Consider the following 22,434-nt stretch of genomic DNA (forward strand, 5'->3'; position numbering starts at 1 on the left):
CTCCGCTCAAACGGCACTGGTTGCCGCGTCGGACCGGGGCGGGCAGGACAAGAGATCGAGCACAGGTTAGGTAAGATTGTAAATACCAGTTTTATATAGCTGCGTATAGCGCTACTAGCAATCAGCAATGACTATACACAGTTTTGGGAAAAGAACACTATTTAAAACAATTCAATTTTACAGTTTTAAAATCACTTGTAAAATACACATTTGCAGCGTAAGTCTATTGCTCTCCAACCAAGCGTCAGCGGATCGGGGAGACACTGCCACCGTCCTCCCTACCGCAAATGCCGCCTGCTCCTCGCTGCCTAAATACCTCCCAAGGTGCAGCAGACTAGAGCGCTAACCGCTCTGTGCTCGCGGAAGTGACCTGGCTCTGCCTGACCCGCCCTCCGCTCAAACGGCACTGGTTGCCGCGTCGGACCGGGGCGGGCAGGACAAGAGATCGAGCACAGGTTAGGTAAGATTGTAAATACCAGTTTTATATAGCTGCGTATAGCGCTACTAGCAATCAGCAATGACTATACACAGTTTTGGGAAAAGAACACTATTTAAAACAATTAAATTTTACAGTTTTAAAATCACTTGTAAAATACACATTTGCAGCGTAAGTCTATTGCTCTCCAACCAAGCGTCAGCGGATCGGGGAGACACTGCCACCGTCCTCCCTACCGACCTTGCATCCATCTCGACCATTGGGAACATTGAAGATGCTGTCTGCTACTAAGGTTTCAAAGGAAGCCATCAGGTAACATCTGACAGCATAGCGAAGAAGCATAACGAAGAATAGTTCTCCAGTATTGGATCTTTCATAGATTCACATGCTTGAATCATTCATGTCGTTGGACTCCCACTATCAACAATATAATATTGTTGGATTTACTACTACCATTCTGGGAAGTCTTTGAATGGTCCGGCTAGTCCTCTCCTATCAATATTTATTAATCAAAAACTTCCTACCATGTTAACCTATGGGCGATGGGGGTTTGCAATGGGGAAAATGACTGGGGCCTCTTTTGTAGCACCAGGGCTTATAAAACCATATTTTATAAGTATTTCCCTAATTACTACAGGACCCCACCCCCTGTGCACCTAGGGGAGACTTCAGGGGTTCTGAATCTGCGAAATCATGCAGATTATCCTTACCCAATTCTCCTAGCATCAAAGTCGAATTTGAGCAGCTCTTTAACACAATGTGGGGAGTGAAATGTAAAATTTCACTTTACCCAGGCATATAAAAACTCATTTTATAAAGGCGCTCCTTATAGATAACTGACCCCCCACCCCTGGGATACCTAGGGATGACCCTGGGGGTCCCTAATATGCAAAAACATGGTAGGTTTTTCATTTTTAAGGGCCCCTACCCCCAAAGTCGAGTTTGGGCACAATTTAAGTTTTAAAAGCTGTCCTGGGCACTAGGGATGCTTTTAAACTGACCTCAGGCTTCAGCACTGCACACATGCTAGTGAAGAAAATCTGCTGACCTCTAAACTGCCATGCACCAGGATACTGAAGACTTCTAGGTAGTTTCAATCCCCTGCCCTATTACATACTAGGGGCTTATGGGGTATGTCATGCCAATTACAGCGGTACCCCACCATACCATAGTGTACTGTAGTGTATGTTGGGTGTCTTAACTGTATTCTAATGTGTTCCTTTTAGCTTGGCACTGGCACTGGGCCTGGTTAAACAGAGCCCAGGGTCAGTCAGAGTCAGTTACCACCAGTTCCAGTCAGCAAAAAGTTGGGGGGTGCCCAGGGCACAGGATGACTTTGCAAAAGCAAAAAGTGATGAGGAAAGGCTTCAATTAATCTCCGCCTTCAGTGTTAACGCCTCAGGGTGTCACAGATCACTCTTTGGGTCTGTGAGCAGTGCGCATAGACAAGGAATCTACTCTTTCACAGCATCAGCAGTCACCAGCTCCTCATAAATGGTATCTCTTCTACCCTGATCCATTCCCTTCCCACCATGTTCTTTCCTTCTTTCCCTTTTCCCTCCCCTTCGAACTACAGATTCCTTTTACAGGTGTAGTCTGATTTCCTTTTCCTTTCCACGCTTGCCAACATAATCACCTCTCCATGCAACTTTGACTATCTGCCCAGGTCCTGCAATTTGCCTGGAGCAGACACTGTAATGGGCACCTTGGACTTTGTGAAGAATCGCAGGATCTGGGGCCGTATTATAGAGTGTCCTCGGGGTGCAACAGGTGTTTGCGCCCGCTTTGGGTGCCCCTGGGGAACTTTTGGTATTACAGAAGGTGCTGTAGAGGCTTGTGCGTCTCCTTCTGTAATACTGAAAGCGCTGGGGCACATACAGCGTCACCGTTACTCAAGAGGACCTTCCCTCATGTACATGGGGGTGTGGCCCCATGCAATTGAGGTAATCCCTTTTCCTCTGCGCCCATGCCGTATTTCAGACACTGGCGCAGAGGCAAAGATGCTCTCAGGAAGCGCACTGATGGTGCGCCCCCTGATTACAGCTCTCTGGCAGGGAAAAAAGGGGGTCATATGGACTCCCCAGACATCCATTTGCAGGCGGGTGCAGTCACTCACTGTACCCACCTGCAAGGGGACCTCTAATCCCCTTTAAACGTGCAGGCGGATGCCGCCTGCACTGTGAAAACACGGAGCCGCTTCATAACAGCTCAGTTTTTTACATGAATGCGCTGCCATTAGGGCAGCACAAGTTCGCATATTTTTCTTATTTGCACCGTGCACACATTTGAAAAGATACGCCTGGCGCAATCATGGAAAATGTGCCATATGTATAATAGGTCCCCATGCCTCCTAATGAAATAAAGCAGTTTTACGCACCAAGCAGTACTCTGGTTGTTTAGATGCATTTGTTCTAAACGGGTAAGCATGTGCTGTGTTTTCTTTGTTTAACAGCTGAAGGTTTTAAAGTGCGCTGTGTTTTCTTGATCATAACATTAAATGTTCAAAAGCACAGTTTTTATAATAAAATGGCTCAAATCGTGCCTTCATACTTATACCTAACTGTATATTTCAAGAGAATGTGTCACTAAAAGTTTAAACTAAATCTGTAAAACGTTTTACTTTGGCCACCTGTATCATGTATATTCTTATGGTTCACTCTCATGCCACTCCTTGGGGTTATTGAACTGATCTGCAGGAACTGCCCGTATCCAGTACACGCCATTGGTTGCTTCTCTGTATCTCCTTGGTATGCTATACAGGGTAATATTCATCCTGGCAAATAAATACATTCATTTAAAACTCATGCATTCTATCCCTCACTCCTCTTCACTTCACTGCTGGCTTAGATACAGCAGACTAAATCAGGATAAGAGCAACTGTCCACTATCTTCAGTCTCAATCCCTCACCTCGCTTCACTTCACTGCAAGCTTAGATGCAGCAGCCTAAGTCAGGATAAGAGCAACTGTCCACTATCTTCAGTCTCAATCCCTCACTCCGCTTCACTTCACTGCAAGCTTAGATACAGCAGACTAAATGAGGATGAGAGCACCCATCCACTATCTTCAGTCTCAGTCCCTCACTCCGCTTCACTCCACTGCAAGCTTAGATACAGCAGACTAAATGAGGATGAGAGCACCCATCCACTATCTTCAGTCTCAGTCCCTCACACTGCTTCACTTCACTGCAAGCTTCGGTGCAGCAGCCTAAGTCAGGATAAGAGCGCCCGTCTACTATCTTCAGTCTCAGTCCCTCACTCTGCTTCACTTCACTGCAAGCTTAGATGCAGCAGCCTAAGTCAGGATAAGAGCACCCGTCCACTATCTTCAGTCTCAATCCCTCACTCCGCTTCACTCCACTGCAAGCTTAGATGCAGCAGACTAAATGAGGATGAGAGCACCCATCCACTATCTTCAGTCTCAGTCCCTCATACTGCTTCACTTCACTGCAAGCTTCGGTGCAGCAGCCTAAGTCAGGATAAGAGCGCCCGTCTACTATCTTCAGTCTCAGTCCCTCACTCCGCTTCACTTCACTGCAAGCTTATATACAGCAGCCTATGTCAGGATAAGAGCACCCGTCCACTATCTTCAGTCTCAATCCCTCACTCCGCTTCACTCCACTGCAAGCTTAGATACAGCAGACTAAATGAGGATGAGAGCACCCATCCACTATCTTCAGTCTCAGTCCCTCACTCTGCTTCACTTCACTGCAAGCTTCGATGCAGCAGCCTAAGTCAGGATAAGAGCACCCGTCTACTATCTTCAGTCTCAGTCCCTCACTCCGCTTCACTTCACTGCAAGCTTATATACAGCAGCCTATGTCAGGATAAGAACACCGTCCACTATTTTCACTCTCAAACCCCTCCAACATGTTTCCAAATAGGGCACACTGCATTTCAACACTTGTGCACCCAAGCACTCCATCACAGCTGTACTGTGCTACCCGTCCACTAATGTCCTTCAGCAGAGGGTTTGAAGTGCTAAATATATGCAACTATAAACCAACACTGTATGAGAGAACCTCTCCTGCCTTTCCCCCCAGGATCTGCAGCCACGTAGACCGATGCCCTAGCCCCTGTCTGCCCTGTCAATCAGTGCTGTCCCACCCTTAGCTATTTACTAACCACCTTTCTTTTGCCTTTTCAGAGACACTCCATCAGTGGTCCAGTTTCAAATCCCAAACCCCTGACGTTGTCAGAGAAGCGGGCGAGCTATGCAGAGATCCCTGTGCAAGGTGCGTACAGGCTGGCAGGGCACCCAAACACCAGCCTTCAGATTAAGTGATTCACATGAGCCTTAATGGCTAATTCTAGCACTTGCCTTCTTCTGCAGGTAGAACTAGTGGGAGCTTTCGTAGTTGCTCGATGATTGCGCTGTTCGATATGTGCCAAAAATGTGGGTGCAAACTTTAATATCCTTTCTGTGACTTGGCATGTGAGAGGTGTGAGTGCTCTGTACCTGTTGTGTCACTGTCGAGTGAGTGCCTTGATTCTGGTGTGTCACTGCAGCGGAGTGGCTTGTGTCTGATGCGTGTCATTGCAGTTTGGCTCCTCTGAGTCTTGGTATATAACTGCACTTCGAGTATTCTCTGAAGAAGTTTTCACTAAGGACTCCACCGATGGTGATTTGCCATGTGAACACAGTATACTGAGGTGTCACTGCAGTCTTTAGTGAATTGTTACTGGGGTGTGTGTCCCTGCAGGGTGGCTGCTCCTTGTTTCAGTTTGTCACTGCAGGATACTTATTCTGTAACTGGTATTCCACTGTGTGGGGAGTTCCTTGTGACTGACGTGTGTCACTACAGGATACATGTGGTCAGACTGAGGTTTGTCATTGTATGGTGAGTTCCTTGTGACTGAGGTGTGCCGCTGTAGATTGAGTCCTTCTTGCTTCAGCCTGTCACACCAAGATTAGTTCCTTCCTGGTGTGTGTTTGTAAGGTGAGTTCCTTGTGACATAAGTTGTCCTTGTTTCATTGTGTCACTGCAGGATAATGAGTTTTTTGTGAATGTTGAGTCCTCCTTGGTTAAGTGTGTAACTGCAGGATAAGTGTTCTCTGACTAAGGTTCGTCACTGTATAGTAAGTAACTTGTGACTGAGGAGCGTTACTGCAGGATGAGTGTTCTCTGACTGATGTATGTCCTTGTGTGTTATGTTATATCCATTTTTAACACGCTCGGATACTCGTGAGTGTCCCAGTGCGATGCCAGAGGGGTTCTAGTAAAGGCTATCGGGCAGAGAGATGGGTCTTGAGTTTCCTTTTGATCACAGCTGGGTCCTGGATAGACCGTAAGTCAAGAGGGGGAGTTCATTGTGACTGAGGTGTGTCACTACAGGTCGGGTCCTCCTTGTTTCAGTGTCACTGCAGGGATAAGTGTTCTCTAGCTGTATTGTCACTGCATGGTCAGTGCCCTGTGACTGAAGTATGTCACAGGTTAAATGTTTTATGAGCCATGTCATTGTATGGTGAGTTCCTAGTGACTAAGATGTGTCTCTACATGCTGAGTCCTCCTTGTTTCAGTGTGTCACTGCAGGGTGAATGCTTTGCGTTTCAGCTATATCACTGATTGGGTAGGACCATGTGTTTGGGGTGGGTGGGTGGCTGGGTGCTGAAATATAAATGGCAATTGACAGAGATATGTCACAGAAGAACAAGGTCCCTTTCCTGGTGTCTGTTCCCTCAGGGTGATGGATTGTTCCAGGCCCAGCTTAGATGGCAGGAGAGTGAACAGCACGTGAATGTGCAACAGAACGTGTTGCAACCGATGGTTTTTCAGTGTGAATCTTCTCTAGATTCCCATGCTGTGCATTATTCCGCCATCGAGTGGTGGAGTCTGGGTCTGTCTCTTTGAAGACTCTCTTTTGCATGGGTGTCGTTGACCATTTCCGTGAGATGCTGGACGTATGGCCCGGACACCCCTCGATTCAGTCACCATCTTTAGTTTCTTTTTACCCCTGTTGGGTCTAGAAACCAAGGCCAGAGCTCCAGAGTTGAGGAAGGAGAAACCGCACCGAAGAGAACTCATTTTAAACCAAAATCATCATTGAGGGAAAGGGATTGACGATAAACAAGATAAAGATAACACCGAAAAACACCGAAGGTGTGAAGACCGACGCACACCAAGATCATGTGGTCAGAGCATGAAAAAAGGGGATGGAGCATACCCTCTAAGGTTTATGATCCCGAGGCTGACTCCAATAAAAAGCAAAAATCACTCATGAACCGGAGAAGGAGAAGGCGCTTCAAGATAGAACTGGAGGCCCTTGTTAAGAAAGAGAGCGTTCAACGATTTTCTCAAGGGTTATCAGATCTCCCTGAAGCAATACAGACAAACATAGGAAGAGCCAGATTAGCTGGAAACTCCAGTGACGCCAGAGCCACAGGTGGAAATCATACATTAATTCTTTGTGTTTGGAGAGGTACAACAACTAGAACATTTACAAATGGGGACATTTGCAGACGAGTGGCAAGTTATCTACACCAACTCCACAGACGAAGGGGTCGAATTATACCATTCCAATCCTTCACCACCTGATGACATGACGGCCTACATTGCAGTCATTAAGAGAGCAGCAACTACATACGGTGTACAACTAGAGGAGGAACAATCAAGTGCATGTTTCCTCATAGAGACTAGAGAACTAATTCCTCCCAATGTTGCCTCGTATTCTGGACCAAGTCAGAGAGGCTTTTAAAGAGCCAGCATCATCGAAAGCCATAACCCCAATGCTGTAAAAGAAATGGCACTGTTCCTCATCAGATCTACCCTACATCAAGGGAAAACTGCCGGACAACTCTTTTATTGGGCCAACAGCTCGCAAGAGAGCTAACACTCTCTACAGACCCCCCATCCTGACAAAGAAAGAAAGAAAGAGGGTAGATCTGGTGAGAAGTAAAATGGAGAGGTCTGCAGCAACACAGTGGCCCAAGGCCAATTCAAATGCCCTGCCAAACAGGTACCCCCACCAACAGTGGGCGGAAATGGAAGAACTCATTAAACACCTAGCAGTGGAGGTCAAGAAAAGGGCAAACAATGTGTTGCGAGTAGGCAAGACAATTGCCAACACATGCCTCAGTTCGGCATTGGACGCTGTGGACACAGCCAGTATTCGGGCATATCTGGTGAAGGATCTCAGGTTTCAAGAAGGAGGTCCAGTCAGCAATTATAAAATAGCCTTTTACTGGGGATGCATCGCTGCAGCACATGAAAAAAGATAGAGACCGCCAAGGGCATGGGAGCCCTGCAATACAATGGACCATTCAGAGGGGGGGTGACTCAAAGAAAAAGAGCACCTACAAGGTGAACCATGCAACCCCATGCTACACACGCAGCTTTAAGCCAACAATGGAGCGAGGTAACAGCACCACCAAAGTGGCAGTAAAGTGCAGTTATCAGACCGCTCTTTTGCAGACGTGGGAAGGGAAGATGAAGAACCCCCAGTGGGGGAACCCATACAAGCAAGTGACTGCACTCAGAGCAGCATCCTACACAGATCACCTGCAGGAGGAAGAATCTGAGATTTCCTAGAAGAATGGGGAAAGATCACCACCAGCAAACGGATACTAAATATTATAAAATATGGCAATTGCATAGATTTATTAAAGACATCTTCAACAATACCACCGAAAAATAAGAACATAAAAATAGAACAACAATATTGGTTACAACAAGAAATACAGGACGTGTTAGGCAAACAAGCCATAGAGGTAGTGCCACCAAGAGAAAGACTCAAATGGGTGTACTCAAATTACTTCTTGGTACCAACACCAGACAAGTCATTAAGACCAATACTGCATCTAAGAACACTAAACAAGTCCATAAAGACACAAACATTCAAGATGACATCCCATTAAGATGTCATCCCTCTTATAGTGGATAGGCACTACAACGCAACCATAGACCTCAATGATGCCTCCCTCCACATAGCAATAAATAAGAGACAAAGGCAATTCCTCAGGTTTGTAGTGGACAAGACACACTACCAATTGAAGGTGCTACACTTTGGGATAAAATCAGCTCCATGCGCGTTCACAAAGTGCCTAACCGTAGTGGTATCAGATCTCAGACAAAGTGTAATGCATGTCTACCTATACTTGGACGACTGGCTAGCAAAAGCAAGTACATTCACCAAGTGCAAGAAAAACATCAACAGAGTAATACGGACATTATATAGACTGGGATATTCCATCAAGTACGAAAAATCATCACAAAACCCAGAAAGGATGAAGACGTTTAAGGGAGCAATCCGGGACTCCTAAAACACATTGGCAGCACCAAGAGGTTCAAGGCAACTGTAGAGCAGAGTCACCTCTACTGCAATAATGATAGACATAATGGCCTTCCGCATTCCCCTAATAGCGCACACAATACAATATTACACATGAAACCAATGGAAAAATGCCTTCAACAACAATAACAATGGTCACGGTCAACCAGGAGTCTGTACTATCTAGTGGTTGCTTCAGACAAGGTTCAGAAAGAAATGCACCGGTGGAGCCAGCAAAACATCACAGTTGGGAGACTATTCAAACTACCAACTCCCTTTTTGACCATCACAAAGGATGCATACCAAAGGGTGGGGAGCTCACATGAGCAAGCTAAACATCATGGGCCAGTGGAACCCCAAGGAAGCTGTTCAACAAATAAATGTGCTGGAGCTCAAGATTGAAAGCTTTCCAAAAACATCTAATCGGAAGGACAGTGCTAGCTTAGACAGACAACACAACAGCAGTGTTCTACCTGAGCAGAAAAGAGGGACAAGGTCACACCCACTATCAACATTTGCCTAGGAGATACGTGGATAGGCAACAGAATATCATTCTTAGCAATACACCTACCTGGAGAACTCAATACAGAAGCAGACAGACTAAGCAGGAAAGCAAACACAACACATGAGTGGGAATTAAGTCAAGAAATACTGGCGCAAAGTTTCAAGAGATGGGAAATACCACAAATAGACCTATTCACAACACACACAAATGCAAGATGACAACATTTTGCACCCAGGTCTTCCATCCAAAATCCCTAGAAAATGCCCACTTGATAAAATGGTTAGGGAGATTTGCTTACTCTTTCCCCCCAATTCCAGTCATAGCACAGATGATACAAAAGTTCAGACAAAAAACCTTCATACTAATGCAGAAAATATCAAAATGGGCTCGACAGACATGGTTCCCAGATCTCATGGATTAATCTCGGGAACTATGCATAGAACTCCCTATGCGCCAAGACTAGCTGACCATGCAGTAGGGTCATGTACGGAACCAGACTCCCTCAGTTAACTCCATGGCTTCGGAAAACAGTTTGGCCACCTGAACTTACCAAAGAGAGCTATGGAGATCCTGAAGGAAGCAAGAGGACAACAACGATAAGATATTACAGCAAAAAGTGGAAGAGAATCGTACAATGGTGAAACAAGGAAGGAGCTCAAAGAGATTGGGCACAAGACACCACTATCAGTAAACATACTTATTAGGTAAGCACCTCTCCTGGGTCTCATTCAAGGTTCACCTAGCAGCCATTGTAGCATACACAAGAGGAATTATAAGGAGAAGTTTCTTCTCCACACCAGTAATAAAACGTTTCTAGAGGGGGCAAAAAAGGCATCGCCCCCAAGGAGCACGGCCATGCCCACTTAGAACCTGAATGCGGTGGTCACTCAACTAATTGCATCACCTTTCGAACCAATGCAAAACGCATAACTTACGTTCTTGACGCTGAAAGCAGCATTTCTTATTGTTATCACTTCAATAAGGAGGGTTAGAAAGGTACAAACACTTACTACCCAATAACTATACCTTTCAATACACAAGGGCAAAGTGGTGATGAGAACAGACCCAGGTTGGTATCTAAATTCCATGTCAACCAAGCTACCGACCAACCGACTTTTTCCCAACACCCAAAGACATAGGCAGAATTGGCCCTACACACACTGGATGCATGAAGAGCAATAATAAACTACCTTCAAAAGATAAAACCTATCAGAAAAGGAGAACGGTCCTTTATATCCTTTATACACACCAGGGAAACTATTGCAAGATGTATAGTGCAAACAATTGGGGAGAGGAGTTGGCCTAACGGCTAAGGCGCTCGACCTCGGACCTGGGGATCTGGGTTCGAGTCTCGGTAACGACGCCAAAACCTCCTGTGATTCTGGGCAAATCACTTAATCTCCCCGTGCCTAAAAATGAAAGTGTGTGTCCTCATGTTAAAAAAAAATAAAAAAAATAAACGTAACTTGTGCTATGTAAAGCGCTCTGATACTTGATACGGTTCGGGTCTAGTTCGCGCTATATAAAACTCTACCAAAAAAAAAAAAATACAGTATTGTCACAAGTCAGCGGGAGCAATACTTACAGAAAGAGCTCCGGCAAATTCGACAAGGAAGAAGGGAGCAACACCCGTCTTTCTAGGAAGCATGGTTCTGGATGATATCTGCAGCAGCCACATGGTTGTCAGTACACACTTTTACAAAGCATCATTGTGTGGACATTCAAGTCAACAAGGAAGCAGAAGTGGAAAATGTGTGCTAAAATTGCATGCGACTCCTGAAAAGATTCATGCTGCAAAACAAAGTTTTAGTTTTGCAGCTTGAAGAAGTTTCTGGATTCATATGCTACCCGCCCATATCCACCAGTTGATGTGTATTTACAAAGATAGCACAAACAAAAGAGATAAAGGAAACTAATGCATCAAGTTGCAAAGGCAGACAGAAAGAAGAATATGAAGATAGCGACTGTGTTGAAGGATTTCCAGGGCATACATCTGAAGTCACACAGGAAGGGGCTAAGGCCCAAACTGTCGACGATGCCCACGCGAAAAACAAGCATTGCAAATGCAATAGGTCTCGCATTAGAAAAGTTGGAGTTATTGGTCTTGTAAATGACATATTTTATTTATTTGTTGGTTTTTTAAAATTGCTAAATTGATGGCTTTGTCATTTACAATGCCAATAGTTATAACTTTCGCGAATGTGACACCTATAGCATTTGGAATGCAACATGTTTTGTATTTACGTGACTTAGATGGCAGCTCTGGTCGTTAGGCCACATCTCTAGAGAGCAGGAGAGTGCAGCAGGGGAGAGAAGCACAGCAATGCAATAGGTCTCGCATTAGGAAAGTTTGAGCTATTGGTATTGTAAAGGACACATTTTTTATTTATGTGCTTGTTTTGAAAAAAGCGAAATTAATAGCTTTGTTATTTACAATGCCAATAGTTTTATCTTTCGCAAATGTGACACCTATTGTAACACAATGTGTGTTGTGAGGGTGGGTGAGGGGTTGAGGTTGAGGGGTTGAGGGTGAGTGAGGGTGAGGGTGAGTGAGGGTGAGTGAGGGTGAGGGGTTTAGGGTGGGTGAGGGGTTGAGGGTGAGGGAGGGTGAGGGGTTGAGGGTGAGTGAGGGTGAGGGGTTGAGGGTGAGTGAGGGTGAGGGGTTGAGGGTGAGGGGTTGAGGGTGAGTGAGGGTGAGGGTTGAGGGTGAGTGAGGGTGAGTGAGGGTGAGGGTGAGTGAGGGTGAGTGAGGGTGAGGGGTTGAGGGTGAGTGAGGTTGAGGGTGAGTGAGGGGTTGATGGTGAGTGAGGGTGAGGGGTTGAGGGTGAGTGAGGGTGAGTGAGAGTGAGGGTGAGTGAGGGGTTGAGGGTGAGTTGTTGAGGGTGAGTGAGGGTGAGGGGTTGAGGGTGAGTGAGGGTGAGGGGTTGAGGGTGAGTGAGGGTGAAGGGTGAGGGTGGGTGAGGGTGAGTGAGGGTGAGGGGTTGAGGGGGAGTGAGGGTGAGTGAGGGTGAGGGGTTGAGGGTGAGTGAGTGAGTGAGGTGAGGGTGAGGGTGAGTGAGGGTGAGGGTGAGGGTGAGTGAGGGTGAGGGTGAGTGAGAGTGAGGGTGAGGGGTTGAGGGTGAGTGAGGGTGAGGGTGAGTGAGGGTGAGGGGTTGAGGGTGCGTGAGGGTGAGGGTGCGTGAGGGTGAGGGGTTGAGGGTGGGTGAGTGAGGGTGAGGGTGAGTGAGGGTGAGGGGTTGAGGGTGAGTGAGAGTGAGGGTGAGTGAGGGGTTGAGGGTGAGGGTTGAGGGTGAGTGAGGGTGGATGTGGTGGTGGATGCGGTGGTGGTGGATGTGGAGGTGGTGGTGGATGTGGTGGTGGATGTGGGGTGATTGCGGCTTGCAAGCTTATTCCGCTCACGTTATGCAGTTTCAAACATGATTGCCACTATTACTCTCAAATTCACTTGGCAGCAAACTGGTGAACTAATTAAAAGAAAGTCGTATTCAGCGTTATGGCCGGTACTTTATTCCAGCAAAGTGGCAAGCCAGTACACACCAATGAGCTAGTAAAGCTAAAAACACACCACATGGCACAATTGCTGGCTGAGCGAGCAGAAGTAAGCCAAACAGCTTTCCCGTAGCTAAGGAGAGCTGAGCTCTTTTTGTAGCAGCACGCATAAGAAAAGTCCCGTATTTTCACCAAAACACTCTCTGATAATGATCAGCCGAATTCAGAAGGCTTCCTGCCCTCATATATTCCCAAGAGAGCAGTAATCTTATAAGGAAATGCTGTAATCACACCTAAAGCTACGGATGAGGAGAGCTTGCTGGAAGACATTCAATTAATGAAAAAAAAAAAAGAAAAGGAGACACGGCCGGCCGGCCGTGAACTGAAAGCACGGCCGGCCGGCCGTGAAAAAGCCTTTGATGCCGCAGGGGGTAATTAGGGGAGGAGAATGGCTGGGCTGAGGCACAGCGCCAAGCCTTTGATGCAGCAGGGGGCGGAGCGGGAAGAGCTGCTGGCGGCACTAAGCTGACGATTTGATGCTGTGCACGCGCATTTTAACTAATTGCGCTTGCGCATTGAGTTAAAAGTGCACATGCACTTCATCAAATCGCCAGTGAATCGCCAGTGTAGGTAAGCTTTGTTTAAGCCCCCATAGTCTCGCTCTGCTCAATGCGCATGCGCATTGACAGGCGAGACCTAAAAAGAGACTACAAGGTGACAGTTCCAGTTCTAACCAGTAGATGGAGAAATAATGCACAGCGTGTGAATCCAGAAAAAATCTTCACGCTGCAAAACTACTACTACCGGTAAGTAACCATTTTGTTACAGTTAAGTAACATTTTCCTTTCTAAGGTGTGTCACAGCAGACTGAGTCTCCCTTGCCTGGCTTGTGATCCTGGAGGGAGACCTTCCTTTATCAACGTATTACTGCAGATCGGAGGTGCTGCACCTTGCTTGCCTCTCTGCAGATTGGGCTACAGTGTCCATGATGAAGGTTGCAGTGCCTATGTGCGATGGCTGTAGCATTAGGGCCTAGTGAAATCCTCATAACACTGCTACACCAAGAAGGCAATACGGAAAACAAACACAAATACACACACCACACAGATATACACACACTTGCCCCCTCATGGGTGACAATTTCATCTGCAGCCAGCATGTTAAGCACAGATTTACCATAAATGCAAAAACATTTGAAAGCAACGTGTACCAGGCCCGTTTCTCAAACACCAATAATCATCGCAGGTGTGAAACTGCATGTCCAAACCAGTGGCCAGCTCCTCCACAAGAATGACATTTCTGACATCTGCGCACATTACCGGGTGCCCTCATCCACAGGAAGCAGGGCAGCAACACACTCTCACTCAATCATCACTGCGACTAAGCTTCTGCTGTTTCCTGACTATGGATATCTAGTTCCAGGCCCCTCCTCTATGCCCAAGAGGAGGGAGGGGCAGCACCCCCAGAGAAGACAGTATAGATGCCTCTGTCTCTGAACTTGGGACGTTGGCTAATGTTGCAGTAAAATGTTGGACTGCTCAGTGATGTGTTTGTGATCACAATGGTCTAGTGTGCATCAGTGTTTACACACTGGCCTCACTCACCTTTGTTTTGTGATGCATGCTGCAATTTGTGCACAGGGCCTTGCTCTCCTATGTTTTATGACAAATGCTGTAGTGTGTACATAACTGCCATACTTTCCTTTGTTTTGTGATGTACACTCCGGTATGTACACATGGGCCATGCTTTTTTTGTTTAGTGGTTTATGCTGCACCATGTACACAACAGCTAGGCTCACATTTAGTTTGATTTGTGATGTGCGCTGCAGTGTCTACACAATGGCCTAGCTCCCCAGTGTTCTGTGGTATGTGCTGCAGTGTGTACACAATGGCCTGGCTCCATGTGTTCTGTGGTATGTGCTGCAGTGTGTACACAATGGCCTGCCTCCCCTGTGTTCTGTGGTATGTCTTGCAGTGTGTACACAATGGCCTAGCTCCCCTGTGTTCCGTGGTATGTGCTGCAGTGTTTACACAATGGCCTAGCTCCCCTGTGTTCTGTGGTATGTGCTGCAGTGTGTGCACAATGGCCTGGCTCCCCAGTGTTCTATGGTATGTGCTGCAGTGTGTGCACAATGGCCTAGCTCCCCTGTGTTCCGTGGTATGTGCTGCAGTGTGTGCACAATGGCCTGGCTCCCCTGTGTTCTATGGTATGTGCTGCAGTGTGTGCACAATGGCCTAGCTCCCCTGTGTTCCGTGGTATGTGCTGCAGTGTGTACACAATGGCCAAGCTCCCCTGTGTTCTGTGGTATGTGTTGCAGTGTGTGCACGGTATCCTAGCTCCCCTGTGTTCTGTGGAATGTCTTGCAGTGTGTACACAATGGCCTAGCTCCCCTGTGTTCTATGGTATGTGCTGCAGTGTGTGCACAATGGCCTGGCTTCCCTGTGTTCTGTGGTATGTGCTGCAGTGTGTGCATAATGGCATAGCTCCCAAGTGTTATGTGGTACGTGCTGCAGTGTGTGCACAATGGCCAAGCTTCCCTGTGTTCTGTGGTATGTGTTGCAGTGTGTGCACGATATCCTAGCTCCCCTGTGTTCTGTGGAATGTCTTGCAGTGTGTACACAATGGCCAAGCTCCCCTGTGTTCTATGGTATGTGCTGCAGTGTGTGTACAATGACCTGGCTCCCAAGTGTTATGTGGTATGTGCTTCAGTGTGTACACAGGGACCTAGCTCCCCTGTGGTCTGTGCTTCAGTGTGTACACAAGGGCCTAGCTCCCCTGTGTTCTATGATATGTGCTTCAGTGTGTACACAATGGCCTAGCTCCCCTGTATTCTGTGATATGTGCTTCAGTGTGTGCACAATGGGTAAGCTGCCCTGTGTTCTATGGTATGTGCTGCAGTGTGCGCACATTGGCCTGGCTCCCCTGTGTTCTGTGGTATGTGCTTCAGTGTGTACACAATGGCCTAGCTCCCCTGTGTTCTGTGGTATGTGCTGCAGTGTGTGCACAATGGCCTGGCTTCCCTGTGTTTTGTGGTATGTGCTGCAGTGTGTGCACAATGGCCTTGCTCCCCTGTGTTCCGTGGTATGTGTTGCAGTGTGTGCACAATGGCCTAGCTCCCCTGTGTTCTGTGGTATGTGCTGCAGTGTGTGCACAATGGCCTAGCTCCCCTGTGTTCTGTGGTATGTGCTTCAGTGTGTGCACAATGGGTAAGCTGCCCTGTGTTCTGTGGTATGTGCTGCAGTGTGTGCACAATGGCTAAGCTCCCCTGTGTACTATGGTATGTGCTGCATTGTGTGCACAATGGCCAAGCTTCCCTTTGTTATGTGTGATGTTCAGCAGTGTGTGCACAATGGCTTAGCTCCCCTGCGTTCTATGGTATGTGCTGCAGTGTGCGCACATTGGCCTGGCTCCCCTGTGTTCTGTGGTATGTGCTTCAGTGTGTACACAATGGCCTAGCTCCCCTGTGTTCTGTGGTATGTGCTGCAGTGTGTGCACAATGGCCTGGCTTCCCTGTGTTTTGTGGTATGTGCTGCAGTGTGTGCACAATGGCCTTGCTCCCCTGTGTTCCGTGGTATGTGTTGCAGTGTGTGCACAATGGCCTAGCTCCCCTGTGTTCTGTGGTATGTGCTGCAGTGTGTGCACAATGGCCTAGCTCCCCTGTGTTCTGTGGTATGTGCTGCAGTGTGTGCACAATGGCCTGGCTCCCCTGAGTTCTGTGGTATGTGCTTCAGTGTGTACACAATGGCCTAGCTCCCCTGTGTTCTGTGGTATGTCCTGCAGTGTGTGCACAATGGCCTAGCTCCCCTGTGTTCCATGGTATGTGTTGCAGTGTGTGCACAATGGCCTAGCTCCCCTGTGTTCCGTGGTATGTGTTGCAGTGTGTGCACAATGGCCTAGCTCCCCTGTGTTCTGTGGTATGTGCTGCAGTGTGTGCATAATGGCATAGCTCCCCTGTGTTCTGTGGTATGTGCTGCAGTGTGTGCACAATGGCCTGGCTCCCCTGTGTTCTGTGGTATGTGATTGTGTGTACACAATGGCCTAGCTCCCCTGTGTTCTGTGGAATGTCTTGCAGTGTGTACACAATGGCCTAGCTCCCCTGTGTTCTATGGTATGTGCTGCAGTGTGTGTACAATGACCTGGCTCCCAAGTGTTATGTGGTATGTGCTTCAGTGTGTACACAGTGGCCTAGCTCCCCTGTGTTCTGTGCTTCAGTGTGTACACAATGGCCTAGCTCCCCTGTGTTCTATGATATGTGCTTCAGTGTATACACAATGGCCTAGCTCCCCTGTATTCTGTGATATGTGCTTCAGTGTGTGCACAATGGGTAAGCTGCCCTGTGTTCTGTGGTATGTGCTGCAGTGTGTGCACAATGGCCTAGCTCCCCTGTGTTCTGTGGTATGTGCTGCAGTGTGTGCACAATGGTCTAGCTCCCCTGTGTTCTGTGGTATGTGCTGCAGTGTGTGCACAATGGCCTGGCTCCCCTGTGTTCTGTGGTATGTGCTGCAGTATGTGCACAATGGCCTGGCTCCCCTGTGTTCTGTGGTATGTGCTGCAGTGTGTGCACAATGGGTAAGCTCCTCTGTGGTATGTGCTGCAGTCTGTGCACAATGGGTAAGCTCTCCTGTGTACTATGGTATGTGCTGCATTGTGTGCACAATGGCCAAGCTTCCCTTTGTTATGTGGGATGTTCAGCCGTGTGTGCACAATGGCTTAGCTCCCCTGCGTTCTATGGTATGTGCTGCAGTGTGCGCACAATGGCCTGGCTCCCCAGTGTTCTGTGGTATGTGCTTCCGTGTGTACACAATGGCCTAGCTCCCCTGTGTTCTATGGTATGTACTGCAGTGTGTGCACAATGGCCTAGCTCCCCTGTGTTCTGTGGTATGTGCTGCAGTTTGTGCACAATGGCCTGGCTCCCCTGTGTTCTATGGTATGTACTGCAGTGTGTGCACAATGGCCTAGCTCCTCTGTGTTCTGTGGTATGTGCTGCAGTGTGTGCACAATGGCCTAGGTCCCCTGTGTTCTGTGGTATGTGCTGCAGAGTGTGCACAGTGGCCTGGCTCCCCTGTGTTCTGTGGTATGTGCTTCAGTGTGTACACAATGGCCTAGCTCCCCTGTGTTCTATGGTATGTACTGCAGTGTGTGCACAATGGCCTAGCTCCCCTGTGTTCTGTGGTATGTGCTGCAGTGTGTGCACAATGGCCTGGCTCCCCTGTGTTCTGTGGTATGTGCTGCAGTGTGTGCACAATGGCCTGGCTCCCCTGTGTTCTGTGGTATGTGCTTCAGTGTGTACACAATGGCCTAGCTCCCCTGTGTTCTATGGTATGTACTGCAGTGTGTGCACAATGGCCTAGGTCCCCTGTGTTCTGTGGTATGTGCTGCAGTGTGTGCACAATGGCCTGGCTCCCCGGAGTTCTGTGGTATGTGGTGCAGTGTATGCACAATGGCCTAGCTCACCTTTGTTCTGTGGTATGTGCTTCAGTGTGTGCACAATGGCCTAGCTCCCCTGTGTTCTGTGGTATGTGGTGCAGTGTATGCACAATGGCCTAGCTCCCCTGTGTTCTGTGGTATGTGCTGCAGTGTGTACACAATGGCCTAGCTCACCTTTGTTCTGTGGTATGTGCTTCAGTGTGTACACAATGGCCTAGCTCACCTTTGTTCTGTGGTATGTGCTGCAGTGTGTGCACAATGGCCAAGCTCCCCTGCGTTCTGTGGTATGTGCTGCAGTGTGTGCACAATGGCCTAGCACCCCTGTGTTCTGTGGTATGTGGTGCAGTGTATGCACAATGGCCTAGCTCCCCTGTGTTCTGTGGTATGTGCTGCAGTGTGTACACAATGGCCTAGCTCACCTTTGTTCTGTGGTATGTGCTTCAGTGTGTACACAATGGCCTAGCTCACCTTTGTTCTGTGGTATGTGCTGCAGTGTGTGCACAATGGCCAAGCTCCCCTGCGTTATGTGGTATGTGCTGCAGTGTGTGCACAATGGCCTAGCTCCCCTGTGTTCTGTGCTGCAGTGTGTACATGATGGACGTGCCTCCCTGGATTGTGTAATAGGTACGGCAGAGCATACATGATACACATTCTCCCTATGCCCAGTGATACGCGTTGCAGTGTGTGCTCTTGTTCTGCTATATTACATGATGTATGCTTCACTATGTACGTGATAGCCTTGCCCCTGTGTTCTGCAGTGTTCTGTCATATGTACTACCGTCTGTGTGTATATATATATTAGTCTTACTTCCCTGCATCCTGCAGTGTGCACGTGTCGACCTTGTTCCTGTGGTTGCACTATATATGTGATGCAACTGAACACTAATTCGGTGATGTATCCTGTAGTTTCTACAGGATTCAAATTTCCCTGCGAGTGCAGTGTGCCTCTACTGTGCTTCACTCTGGCTAGGTACATTCTTACATGCAGTGTTGCATGTACACTAAGCTGTGTTGTGTTATTCAGGCGCTAGTGTGTACGTGATGGCAGTGAGCACCGTAATTCTGCGCTAGGCCCTGTAGTTTCTACAGGTTTCTAATGCTCCTGTGTTATGTCCCACAGTGATCCTGTGCTTCACGTGGGCTCTGTACATTCCTACAATCAGTGTTGTGTGGAAAAGTAAATTTTGCCATGTTCTGTGTCCCTACGCGTCCTCCATCATATGTTATCTGTGCATGATTAATATGCATATGTAGTCCCCATGTTCGATTAAAAGACGCAATTACAGTTGTGTCCATCTCTAGTATGTCTATTTCCTGTTCTCGTGAATACTACGAATATCAGGCCTATGTAAAGCTACGTTGCCACGTTTCTCAGTGTGCACGTTATTTCATTGTAAAGTCCCCGTTTCTAGGCCTCAAAAGGGCCCGGACACTAGATTCAGCTTCTGTCTCCTGAGCTTCGCTGAGGAGCGATACAGCCCCCACCTGTATTTCTGACCCTTCACTCATTTCCTGCCTCGCAGTGCCCGGTTCAGCCTGGCTCTGCCTCTGAGTCTGCCAAGAGTATGTTATGATTCTAGTTATCAGTCCAGCCCTCCTTCTCTGCATTCCTAAGTTACTGAATCGCATCAATAGTTTCCGTCATAGTCTAGCCTTTACGTCTCCATGTAAGAGAAATACTGTATTTATGGTCATTTAATATTCTTCATCACGCACTACATGTAGAATAATGCATGCTCCAGTCTTAGAGTCTGTTAGCCTTTACCCCGATAACTTTTGGATTCTATCAACATGTTCTCTAAACATCAGATACTAGACACTGCTTAGGTACATGTCGCCCTGACTCTCCAGACTTCAGTCTCTGCTCCTAGCACAGAGTTCGTAGCCCCCAGCTTCTCCTAGTAACACGTCATTGCCAGTTTGCGCGCACCACTAGGTTAGAGGTCCCGGCTCCTTAGGTAGCCCCCTCCATGTTTCCGCCCCATTCATGACATATTCTGTTACGTTTGCATCACATGTCTATGTATACGCCCTGTTACACCTACTTTCACCCTTATCTTTCGCGACTGCTACGCGTCACACCCTTTGCTCCACCCACTGCTCCGCCTATCATATGTACTGTAATGCAACTGTTTTACTATATATACTTGTGTATTGTTATTAAATGTTAGCGCGCTCATCCCAGATCCAGCCCCGGCAGCTGCCGGGCCCTGCCATCCTATTCCCGTGCAGGTTGTCCTGTTCCTGTCCTTTATGCTGTAATAAACCTGCAAACTCCTACTACCTCGAATCTTGACTCTTATTTATTGAGCTATCTGTTATTGCTATGCCTAGTCAAACCTAGATCCGGTATTATTTATTTATATACCACATAATGGCGCCCGAACAGGGACTTGCCCTTTTCCCACGCGTCGGTGAAGCCACGCCGGCCCCCTGACCCTCTGCAGTCGTGACGGAACTCTTCTGCGCACCGGCAGATATTTCTGCTTTAAGTATCCCTCAGGCCCACGGAGGAGACGGAGGAGGTGGTCCAGCATCCAGACGAGACGGTGGAGGAACGCGGCGAGTCCCGACCAGAGCCCAAGCCGAGAGTCCAAGGTCCGAGGTATCCGGAGGCCCACCCGTAACAGAAATCCGAAGTTCGTCCGTCCGGCGTCGAAGCAGTCCAGTCCAGTCCGAGGCCTTCCGTTCTTGCTGCCCGGTGAGTACCGTTGCTGGGGTAGTATCTAGACAGGGTCAATCTAAATTGTCTCTGGTCCGATGGGTCTGGGTACGCAGATCTGAAACGAAGTGTTCACCTAGGTGGATACGGGTCTTGATGCGTCCCTTTATGGGACCGGTATGTTCCGTGCTGTTTCAGCAGCGCATCCAGCCTGTTCCGTTCTCGAGAAATTCATGTGTTTCTGTTCTCAGTGTTCCAGGTAGTATTCTGTCCGAACTGTTGCTTCATAATGTTATTCAATGTATTTTCAATGTCGTGGTATGCCTGAATTGTTTTCTCAATTGTTATTGTTCCTCGTGTATTGTATTGTGTTCAGATTCAAGTTTGCAATGTCCCTCTTTTCGAGATTACGTCAGTTAAAAACTAGAAAGGGTCTGCTAGAAGAAGCAGTTCCTGTCCCGCCTAGGGACAGTCCAGGTCATTTTATGTATCAGAAACATGGCATAAGCGCCATATTGTATCTAGATTTATGGGTAGAGTATACCAAAGAGTTAGAGGAAAAGTATAGATGGCCCGTATCAGGTACGTGGGATGCCGAGTGCATCATGAGAGTAGAAGAAGCATTATGGAAAAAGAAAGCCAGACAGTCACAGAAAGACGCCATCGAGTTATGGCGCAAAGAATCTCATAAAAGAACCGAAAAAGAAATCAGAAAGTCAGAAATAAGTTGAGAATCCTTAGAACGAGCCCAGGAAAAGGAATTAATCGAGATAGGTGAACGAGTTAAAACAGAACAGTCAGACAGACAGAGGCATGCCCTCATCAAGGGTATGTATCCTCTTCTTGCCGAGGGCTTGCCAGAAGCAACCCCGGAGGCATCCAGTAATTTTCCGCCACCACTAGTTCCGACCAAGCTACGTCACAAACCGACCGCAGCTGATATTTTCATCTCGTCCTATTTGGACGACACGGTCCCAGAATATGCAAATCCCGCTCCGCCAGTCCCTGTAAATCAGGCACTTCCTGCTCCTCCAGACACCGGGGCACCCCTTGCAGTACCTGCTACGGTCCCCCAGGTCCAGCCCGTCCTACAAGTTCAGCCCGCATTTCAACTTCCCACTCTGCCAGCACGAAGAGCATCAGTCGATGGTTCCAGTTTAGGGGCCGCAGGAGGAGGTCCTCCTCAGACCCCGCCGCCAAATAGACGTCCAGGAGCAGTCGAGTTACATGAACGTGCGTTACAGCGTACGCCTAAATATCAGTCCATTGCAGAAATCAGGCGAGCTCTTACTGAATGCTGTTATGATCCAGTTCCAGGCGAGGATAGTATGGTTATATTTTCCGTGCGTGTTAGGCAGGTGTCCGAATACTTGGTCACTTTACCGAATATGAAGGAGGATCTAGACAGAGTATACCGTTTCATCCGTACAGGGGATGATCCAGAAAGTATTAGTGAAGTTATGTCTCAAAGGAAAGTTGAGATCCAGCTCATGATATTAAAGTTTCTGATTAATTGTCTAATAAGGGAACAAGATTATCCGACCAAAGATCAAGTCGAAATGAGAACCCTGACAAGGTGGAGTGAGAATATAGCCGAGGGTAAGCACAAGACTATCAGTAGTATAGAGAGTATGTATAAGAAAATTCGTA

At 47.7% G+C, this 22,434-nt stretch overlaps 1 protein-coding gene across 1 annotated transcript in view; it reads left to right on the forward strand.

Moving 5' to 3' along the window:
- Positions 1–22,434, forward strand: part of SPECC1L (sperm antigen with calponin homology and coiled-coil domains 1 like) — a 622,366-nt gene that overhangs the window by 293,716 nt on the left and 306,216 nt on the right. Inside the window, exon 10 of the mRNA XM_078667759.1 lies at positions 4,581–4,668. Coding sequence (XP_078523885.1) covers positions 4,581–4,668 — 88 coding nt within the window. The remainder of the gene's footprint in view (positions 1–4,580; positions 4,669–22,434) is intronic.

The sequence above is a fragment of the Lissotriton helveticus genome, chromosome 11, assembly GCF_964261635.1.
Source record: "Lissotriton helveticus chromosome 11, aLisHel1.1, whole genome shotgun sequence".
In the NCBI taxonomy this organism is placed as follows: domain Eukaryota; kingdom Metazoa; phylum Chordata; class Amphibia; order Caudata; family Salamandridae; genus Lissotriton; species Lissotriton helveticus.